The 10,447-nt window shown below is 46.0% G+C and overlaps 1 protein-coding gene and 1 non-coding gene across 3 annotated transcripts in view; both read right to left on the minus strand.

Moving 5' to 3' along the window:
* Hspa4 (heat shock protein family A (Hsp70) member 4) overlaps window positions 1–5,455 on the minus strand; it is a 45,886-nt gene extending 40,431 nt beyond the window's left edge. The window contains exon 1 of one of the 2 annotated variants that reach the window (XM_051168251.1): window positions 5,047–5,455. In XM_051168251.1, coding sequence (XP_051024208.1) covers window positions 5,047–5,153 — 107 coding nt within the window. In that variant the 5' untranslated portion in view covers window positions 5,154–5,455. The remainder of the gene's footprint in view (window positions 1–5,046) is intronic. The other variant, XM_051168250.1, reaches the window with a different exon arrangement.
* A 4,530-nt stretch (window positions 5,456–9,985) lies between these two features.
* LOC127208901 (U6 spliceosomal RNA) lies at window positions 9,986–10,090 on the minus strand. Its single transcript, XR_007833160.1, has one exon. It is a non-coding gene; the product is annotated as a U6 spliceosomal RNA (small nuclear RNA).
* Window positions 10,091–10,447: the final 357 nt, after the last annotated feature.

Consider the following 10,447-nt stretch of genomic DNA (forward strand, 5'->3'; position numbering starts at 1 on the left):
TATTATTTCTACAGTATCCTACCAGCATGTGTGCTTGCATGCCAAAGGAGGGCACCAGATCTCATTATAGATGGTTATGAGCTGGGAATTGCACTCAGGTCTTATGGAAGAGCAGCCAATGCCCCTAACCTCTGAGCATTTTAATCAGGCTTTTGTTTTTGTTTTTTGAGACAGGGTTTCTCTGATAAAAAAAATGTTTTTAATTAAGAATAGTGCACAAATTTCCAGATGTCATCTTAGTGTAATTATAATTACTACAAAAAGGTCCTGGTACGACAGCTCATGCCTGTATCACTGCTAAGGAGAGAGGCTGAAGGATCATGAATTTGAACTCAGCAAAACAGCAAGATGCTGTCTGCTGTCTTCAAGGGAGCAGGGATATACAAAAACCGACCACTGGCAAATACTCTGGTACTATACTACCATTCTATGCACTGATCAAAAGGGCAGGCATACTAGCATACACATATAATAATCTTGTGCTCAGCAAGTGGAAGCCAAAAGATCAAAAATTCAAGGAACTCCAGCCAGGCGTGGTGGCACATTCCTTTAATCCCAGCACTAGGGGTGGCAGGTGGATTTCTGAGTTCGAGGCCAGCCTGGTGTACAAAGTGAGTCCAGGACAGCCAAGGCTACGAAGACCCTGTCCTCAAAAAACAACAACAAAACCCACAACAAACTCAAGGTCATTCTTGGCTACACAGTTCAATACCAGGGACACAGTGATAAAGGTAACTCCCAAGTTGTCCTCTGACCTCAACTCATGCCATGGCAAGTGTGCTCACACCACTGCACTATAATAAAGTAAAAAATTAACATTAAGTTTAAAACCTCAGACTTACTTAAAAGCTACTCATTTCTCTCCCACTGCTATCACAAAAGGAGAAACCAAATACAGGAACTTCCTGAGTATCAATCTACTTCTTTGTTCTTCTCATATCCATTCTCACTTTCTTACAAGCCAATTACATTCTTGTTGTGTTTTTCAGATAGTCTTTCAGTGAAGCCATAGCTATCCTGAAACTTGGTCTGTAGAGCAGGCTAACCTCAAAGTCAGAAATCCACCTGCCTCTGCCTTTAAGAGTGCTGGGATTAAGCCAGGCATGGTGGCGCACGCCTTTAATCCCAGCACTCGGGAGGCAGAGGCAGGCGGATCGCTGTGAGTTCGAGGCCAGTCTAGTCTACAAAGTGAGTCCAGGATAGCCAAGGCTACAAAGAAAAACCCTGTCTCGAAAAACCAAAAAAAAAAAAAAAAAGAGTGCTGGGATTAAAGGCAGGCTGCCAATCACATTTCAAAAAGTTGGATCATCACCCCCTCCTCCCAGACAGTTTCTGTGTAGCCTTGGCTGTCCTGGACTCCCTTTGTAGACCAGGGTGGCCTTGAACTCAGATATCCACCTGCCTCTGCCTCCCGGAGTGCTGGGATTACAGGCATGCGCTACCACGCCTGGCTAGAAGCTAGTTCATTTTCCACAGACCCCACAGGAAAAATCTTAACCATTCCCTAAGCCTTGCTTCAAAATGAGCAGGCACTGCTTTGCCCGGTCTTCTGCTTGATTAACTCCTCAAACCCTCCATGGCCTTCTACCCACCTTTCAGGTCACAAATGACATTTTGGAAGCAACCTCCAATCCCAGCGCACACCCAGTTATGTCTATTACACTCTCACCGTCCGTATTCTGTACTTTTCCATCCTGTTCTTCACCTGATAGTAATAGCACGCTCTTGTTTAGCATGTGTCTTTTCCCACTACCATGCCTATGATGACAAAACTATTCTGTTGTTCATCACAGTTATCGCCAGTGTTTAACACATAGCCAACACAGTTACACTATAGAGAAATACAAAGACCTGGCTGCTCCTCTGGCTCAAGTAAATCCCAATCTGAAGTTAAGTACATCAAGCTGCATCTGCCTTTGCCAAGCTAGTTCACCTGCGAGTGTTAGACTGAAAATGAGGTGCACTGTCACAGCCAAACCACTGGGGCCTGCACCTTTGCACTTTCACCTTCAAACGAACCTGCAGCAGTCTCTGCATGCTCATGAGATCTAAAGCCAATTCTTCCATAACCTGAAAAGGCACTGATCTGTCTGCTCCTGTTTTGCAAAGCCTCCCATGTAAAAATCTGTTAATCAAATAAATGCACGGGGCAGAGCACTTACATGAAGCCAGACATAGTGATGCACACCTGTGATTCCAGCACTCAAGAGGCTGCACGTCTGCAGATCCCCCAAAGCTAGCATTGTCTCAAAAAAGAAAGTAGGGCTGGGTGTGGTAGTGCACACCTCTAATCCCAGCACTAATGAGGCAGAGGAAGGTGGATCTCTATGAGTTTGGGGCCACTCTGTTCTATATAGTGAGTTCTAAGACAGCCAGAGCTATGAAGATAGACCCTGTCCAAAAAAAAAAGAAAAAGAAAACAAAGAAAGAAAGAAAGAAAGAAAGAAAGAAAGAAAGAGAGAGAGAAAGAAGAAAATTACTTGGATGATGAAGGAAAATACATGGGAAACGTTAAGGCTTAAAGGAAGGCTTTCTGTGCTATGGAAACCACATGGTCTACCTAATCATATAGTCTTTATGCAAATTTGAATGCCATCAAGAAAACTCCTGCCAAGTGTGGTGTCGCATGCCTGTAATCCCAGCACTCAGGAGGCAGAGGCTGGTGGATCGCTGTGAGTTCGAGGCCAACCTGGTCTACAAAGCAAGTCCAGGACAGCCAAGGCTACACAGAAGAGACCCTGTCTGAGCGGGGGTAAGAAAGAAAGAAAATCCTGCAGGGCATGGTGGCATACACCTTTAATCCCAACAGAGGCAGGGAGATCGCTGTTTGAGGGCAGACTCCTATACAGAGAGTTCCAGGACAGCCAGGGCTATTACACAGAGAAACCTTGTCTCAAGAAAGAAAAGAAAACAACTCCTAATGTTTCAATAATGGAATTCCTGGCAAAACTTCTGCCACAGCTGCAGTCCAGATAAAGCTAAGATGGGTTAAGGCACTCTAAGGGAAGAATATGAACACTGCTTCCCAAGCCTCCTGCTTCTTCAGGTCAGGTCTCTCTTCCCCCATCCCACACCCAGCTGAAGTATGTTCAACTTTAAACAGGTGAGGATAAAGCAGCCAGATTCTGCAGCTCAGCCTGTTTAAAACATCTTTGATAAAGTGAGGACCCAGCAGAAACATCAAATATGAAATTAATGCCAAAATGCCTAGAAGCAAACTATAACTCTTTTCAAAACGCAGTACAAACAGAAATAGTAGAAATACAAAAAATACCTAGTTTTAAAATGACAAATGGGGGCTGGAGAAATGGCTCAGAGGTTAAGAGCACTGGCTACAAAAGGTCCTGAGGTCAACTCCCAGCACCCACATGGAGGCTCACAACCATCTATAGTGAGATCTGGTGCCCTCTTCTGGCGTGCAGGTGTACATGCAGGTGAAACACGGTATACATAATAAATACATCTTTTTAAAAAATAAATAAAATGGCAAATGGGAAGCAGAGCTTGACTGGCTACTGGGGGAAGGTGGAGATGATTTTGATAACAGTCCCAGAACTTTGTGCCACCAAACTTGAGGACTGGGTGGCAATAACTTATTTGGTAGTGTTTAATATCACTAACCCCTGAATTCAATCCTCATCTGCACATAAAACTGTGTGTTGTGATATACCTGTACACTTGGGAGGTGGAGGGAGGAGGATCAAGAGTTCAAGGCTATTTCCAGAGAGTCATTTCAGAACAGCCTGCTCTAGAGGAAACCTGCCACAGATTGATTAAAAACTTGAGATGAAGGGGCTGGAGAGATGGCTCAGAGGTTAACAGCACTGGCTTTTCTTCCAAAGGTCGAGTTCAATTCCCAGCAACCACATGGTGGCTCATAACCATCTATGAGATCTGGTGCCTTCTTTCTGGCCTGCAGGCACACATACAGGAATAATATTATATAAATAAAAAACCTTTAAAAATAAAAAAACACAGATGAAAGCAATCAACTGGGGATGTGAACCCAGAAACAACAGCTTCTTTCAAAGTTTGTCTAAATGATATTCAGTAGATTTGGGGGGTGGGGGGGCGCTTCTCTGCGTAGCCCTGGCTATCCTATCAGTCAGCTCAGCAAACAGGCTGGCCTCAAATTCAGAGATCCACCTCTTTCTGCCAGTATTAAAGGAAGGTGGGCGCCACCACCGCTAAGAGAAAAAGGGAGAATTTGTCCTTTAAGAGAAAAAAAAAAAAGCCATCAACATACATTGAAAAAGTATGCTCCCTTCTACTCCAACAAGAAAAGATCTGGGTGGGTCTCTTGCAGATTTGTCTACACTAGTCCCATTAACTTTATGTAAGTTCTAGAAGTCAAGGTTGAGCCCTTGAGTCATGCATTAACAATTGTGGCCACCAATCGGATGGAATTCATTAGCATGAGAAAGTGCAGTGCTATTACGGTACAGGTGAACAGATTTGGCAAAGAATGACCCAACATTAACTCAATGTCCAGAAACGATTAGGGGGAAGTTGGAACGCTATCATGAAAAAGGTCAATTTTATTAAATCTCTTGTCGTGTATCCTGGCCACCCACCCCAACTGCTAGCTGCCGGGGACAGGGCCTGAGCCCTGGATACTCAAGACTCTCCACATCTTCCGGGCGCCACCCCGCCCCCACTCACGTGGGACTCAGACCGCTTCCCAGTCCTGAGGCCATAATCTGCTCAAGTTAACTTTTATTAAACGCTTGCTGTGTGCAGAGTTCCGACCTCTGCAGTAAGGCCAAGGGCTAATTTCAAACCATCTTCCCAAAAAAGAAGGGAGAAGGGTCCATCCCACGGTCTCAAGCCTGCCTTCCCTTTCGGTTTCTACTCGTGCCCTAGGCCGATCTGAGTACCGGGCTCAAAGCCTTCGTTTGGCCCGCGGGAAAAGGCCTCGCGCCTGGCGCAGGCCCAGGCTCCCAAGCAGGTGGCAGCCGCGGGCGACCCGGAACCCGGCGGGAGGCTCCTCCTGCCGACCCTCGACTGGAAAAATGAAGCAACCCCGCCGGCCAGGCCCACACTTACGGCGTGCAGCGGTCGCTATACTCATTAGCGATCGTCTCGATGCCGCCAGCGCGGGCCACAGCGACATAGCAGCTCTGAAAGCCCAGGTCTATGCCCACCACCGACATGGCGCCGGCTACTGCTCGGGCTCGGGCCCAGGGCCGGCCGCCGACACTGCACACGGAACCCGGCGGGGTTGGCGCGTGGAGAGAGAGCGAGCCGCGTGGGCTGTCGGAGCACTGCGGAGAGGCGGGCGGAACCGGACGGCCGACCACCTGGATGCTTGAGTCCTTGAAAAAGACGGGCCTCTGCCGTTCAGGCCGGCTCCGGCTCCGCGGCCGCAGAGGAGGCGCCGGTAGCGGGGGCGGAGAAGATCTCGAAGGCTCTCGTTGCGACAGGAGCAGGGCTGCAGCGCGAGAACTGCGCAGGAACGGAATGTTCTCGCGAGACCTCCAGCTCCGACGCTTTTCCTCCTGAGGCTCCTCCTCGTGTGACGTCCTATTGCGTCACGTCCTGGCACAGGAAACGGGGGAGAGGACTAAAGCTGTGTCACGCGATGTTGTCAACTGAGGGTGCGCGGAGAAGCCCCAGCTGTACAGCGCCTCCCTTCCAGAAGTTAAGCGAACAGGAGTGAGACAATACTTCTAGAAAGACTCGTTGAGCCCACTTCCGCTGTAGTTCGTCATCGCGGAGGAACTTCCGGCTGTGGCTTCGCCGGCGGGCAGCCTTTTTATAAGTCCCCCCCCCCCCCCCGTTGCTAATCCTCCAGTTGCTGAGGGTCCTCTCTTTCTAATTGGCTTTTCGTGAAAACTCAGTGTTGGAGACAAACGCTAACCAAAACACGCTTTCAGCCAGCTTTTAACCGCTCAGGTCCTTAGGTCAGATGATGGGCCCTTTCCGTTATAGTAGTTGTCCTTGAACTGAACACAAGGGCCCAGATAACACGCTCCGTGGATTGGAAGACTAATAGCAAATTTACGTGATGCTAATATGTACGTTATGATGTGTAGCGCGGGGGGAGGTGACAATCTCATGCAGGCCAGGATGACCTTGAAATTCTAAAGCACTTAGTTCTATGTCCCTTGGGCTGGGATTGCAGGCATGCCCCTCACCATGCCTGGTTAAACTAAAGAATCTGAAACTATAGTGATTTCCCCGCTTGTTTTGTTTTTCGAGACAGCGTTTCTCTGTATAATAGCCCTGGCTATCCTGGAACTCTCTTTGTAGACCAGGCTGGCCTCAAACTCACAGAGATCCACCTGCCTCTGCCTCCCAGTGCTGAGATGGGCAAGCGCCACCATGTCCTGTTTTATGATCCCCACTTTAACCAGGGAGTGGCCGAGTGTTGGAGAGAGATGAGGCCAGCTTTAAAGCGTTTCTGATAGTTATCTGGAGATTGCAGCAGGAAAATCCTGAGTCTCCCAGTAACTGGTTACTTTGTGGCTGAGCATATAGCACAGTGGTAAAATAATTACAGGCTTAAGGCCTTGGATTGGATCCCCCCCAACACCTCCAAATTGTAAATATTTTAAATTTTCACTTATTTATAATTTTTTTTTTTGAGACAATTTCTCTGTGTAATAGCCCTGCCTGGCTCTCTCTAGACCAAAATGGCCTCAAACTCACAGAGATCTGCCAGCCTCTGCTTTCTGAGTGCTGGGATTAAAGGCATTTGCCACCATGTTCAGCCTGTGGCCTTTTTTTTTTTTTTTTCCTTAAACCTTTTGTAGGCTTGAACTCAGTAAAATGTATGTCAGGGCCTGGAGAGATAGCTCAGCGGTTAATATTTGCTTAGAAGCCATGAAGACTGGAGTTTGAATCCTACCGCACACAAGCTAGACACTCTCTCTGTGTAGTTCTAGGCTGTCCTGGAACTCACTGCTTTGAAAACATAAGGCTAACCAGGTGGTAATGGCGGCTCCTTTAATCCAGGAACTCAGGAGGCAGAGACAAGCAGATGGCTATGACTTCCAGGCCAGCCTCGTCTACAAAGTGAGTCTAGGACAGCCAAGGTTACACAGATAAACCCTGTCCCAAAAAACAAACAAATCCAAAGAAAAAAAGAAAAGGAAAACCTAAGGCATATAGCCCAGGGTGGCTTTGAACTCTTTGCTTTTGTTTTGTTTTGTTTTGGAACTCACTCTGTAAACAAGCCTGGCCTTGAATTCAGAGATCTGCCTGCCTCTGTCTCCTGAGCGCTAGGATTAAAGGTGTGCACCACCACTGCATGGCTAAAATGGTGTTTTATGTTATGTATTTTTTCTTTGTTTCAGTTTTATTTTATTATATATGCATGAGTGCTTTGCCTGTATTTATGTATGGGCACCATGTGTAGGCCTGATACTCTCAGAGGTCAGAGGTGGCACACAGCAGCCAGGGATGCACAGAGAAACCTGTCTCAAAAAAACAAAAAATAAAGAAATAAATAAATAAGAATTTAGCTATTCAAAGCTAAGCAAAAAGTTCCCTTGAAAGACAATCATGGGGACTGGAGAGATGGTCCCATGCTTAAGAGCACTGACTGCTCTTCCAGAGGACCTAGGGTCAATTCCCAGCACCCACATGTCAACTGACAACTGTCTGTAACTCCAAGATTGACACTTTCACACAGACATAACATGCAAGCAAAATGTCAATGAGCATAAAATAGAAATAAATATTTTTTTAAAAAAGAAAAAAGTCATGGCAGCCAGGTGTGGTGGCGCACACCTTTAATCCCAGCACTTGGGAGGCAGAGGCAGGTGGATCGCTGTGAGTTTGAGGCCAGCCTGGTCTACAAAACGAGTCCAGGATAGCCAAGACTAACACAGAGAGACCCTGTCTCGAAAAATGAAGAAAATAAAATAAAATAACAAACAAAAAAAGACAATCATGGCAAACACCGTAATCCTGGAACTTAGAAAGAGAAAGCAACAGGATCAGAACTTGAAGATGAGTCTCAACTACGTCACAAATTCAAGTTCAGCCTGGTCTATATGAGATCCTGCCTTGATATTTGTTTGGGGCAGGATTATATGCAAACCTAGCTAGCTTTGAACTCACTATGTAGATAAGGCTGGCCTTGAACTCACAGATCTGCCTGCCTCTGCCCCATATATACAGACATCTATAAAAACAAACAAAAAGGATCCTTTAGACCCAAGAGTTTAATGGTTAACATAGCAAACAACACATCAAAAAATAAAATCAACAAGCTTTTTTCTTTTTTCTTTTTTCTTTTTGAGCTTGGCCCTGACCTTTCTCCTGCCTGTAGGAGGAAATGAAGAACCCCTATGCCCTATGGCTGTGGATTTATTTATGACTGAGTCCTGATTCAACTGAGTAATTAAGTGCTAGGCAGAGTCCAGGCTACCCAGCCCAAAGTCTCTTATCAAACTGAAGGATACATTTAAATCCAGGACTTGGAAGACAGAGGCAAGAGGATCTTTCTGAGTTCAAGGACAGCCTGGTCTATATAGTGAGTTCCAGGCCAATTAACCAAAGCCACAGAATAGTATTTTACTTAAAGGAGAGGGGAAGAGACTGAGACCCTCTCTGCCTTCCTTCTTTTGGAAGTCTTCTCCACTTTGACTAAACTACGAGAGAGAGAGAGAGAGAGAGAGAGAGAGAGAGAGAGAGAGAGAGAGAGAGAGAGAGAGAGAGAGAGACTTTTTTTTCTGAGATGATTTCTCTGTGTAGCCTCGGGACACTTTGCTTTTTTACGTACAAGCTCTGTACCTGCCCTGCCCTGTTGGCCGTAGTACTGTTTTCCATTCAAAATGCCACAGCCCAAGCTAAGCACAGTGGTGTACATCTTTAATCCCAGCCCTCAGAAGAAAGAACCCTATGAGTTTGAGGCCAGCCTGATCTACAACTCGAGGACATCCAGCGCAGAAAACCTGTCTTGAAAAAAAGCAAAACAAATCACAGCCCTATCAATTTTTTGTTTTGCTTTGTTTTGTTTTTCGAGACAAGGTTTCTCTGTGTAGCCTTGGCTGTCCTGGACTCACTTTGTAGACCAGGCTGGCCTCAAACTCACATAGATCCGCCTGCCTCTGCCTCCCCAGTGCTGGGATTAAAAGCATATGCCACCACTGCCTGGCCCTATCAATCTTTTTAACATTTGTCTTTCTCAAAATAAAATATTGGCTGGGCATGGTGTCACACACCTTTAATCCCAGCACATGGGAGGCAGAGGCAGGTAGAACTCTGTGAGTTCAGGCCAGCCTGGTCTACAAAGGGAGTTCAGGACAGCCAAGGCTACACAAAGAAACCCATCTCAAAAATAAATAAATAAATAAATAAATGTAAATAAATAAAATATAACATCAGTCACAGAGTACTCATTTTGCTAAAAATAGGTTCCTGGATCATCAAACTTATACCTCAAGAGGCTATTCTAGGATATTCAAATACACAAAGTCAGAAAAGTTATTTGAGAATTGTGAAGAATCTAAATGGCAGGGTTCCCAGAGCCTCAACTGCACAGCCGTAGAGTTTCAGGATGTGTGGCACTGGAGGTGCTGTGATTACAGCACACAGGTTTTTTTGCATGTTTGACAGAACCGAGCACCAAACCCCATTATAGATGGTTGTGAGCCACCATGTGGTTGCTGGGAATTGAACTCAGGACCTCTGGAAGAGCAGCCAGTGCTCTTAACCGCTGAGCCATCTCTCCAGCCCAGCACACAGGTTTTTCATTCAGCAAACATCTTGAGTATTTTAGAAAGAGGAAGTTATCTGATGTTTTTCTCCGGTGCATCTTAATTCTTTTTTTGTTTTCCAAGACAGGGTTTCTCTGTGTACCTCTGGCTGTCCTGGACTCACTTTGTAGACCACGCTGGCCTCGAACTCACAGTGATCCACCTGCCTGTCTCCCAAGTGCTGGGATTAAAGGCATGCGCCCCCATGCCTAGCTGGGCATCTTAGTTCTGATCAAACTTACTTCTAAGCAATCAAAAACACTATTTGTTTTCTTTTTTTAAATATGGAAGTCTTCACAAATTTGTGTGTCAACCTTGCGCAGGGCCATGCTAATCTTCCCTGTATCATTCCAATTTTAAATATAGGGTACTCATAAGGTGCCCACCAAGAGACTAAAGGGTCTCAGTCAGTAGAGAACTCACACTCCCCATCTGGTCACTGGAATCCTGGCCTTCTGCCAATCACTTGAGCTCCATACTTAAGTTATGCTATCCTCTGGCCTCCCCCATCTCACAGTGAGTTGAGCAATGGGCTTTAGTCAAAGTAACTCCCTGTTCTTAAGTCCCAGAACTCCAAACTGGGAGCCTACACCTGTAATGCAACACTTTTGAGAGGCTAAAAAAAGGAAGATCATGAGTTTGAAGGTGGCCTAGGCTACATGGTAAGTTCCAATCTAGCCAAGGATGTACAAGAAAATACTGTCTAAACACATACACACACACACACACACACACACACA

The sequence above is a fragment of the Acomys russatus genome, chromosome 25, assembly GCF_903995435.1.
Source record: "Acomys russatus chromosome 25, mAcoRus1.1, whole genome shotgun sequence".
In the NCBI taxonomy this organism is placed as follows: Eukaryota; Metazoa; Chordata; class Mammalia; order Rodentia; family Muridae; genus Acomys; species Acomys russatus.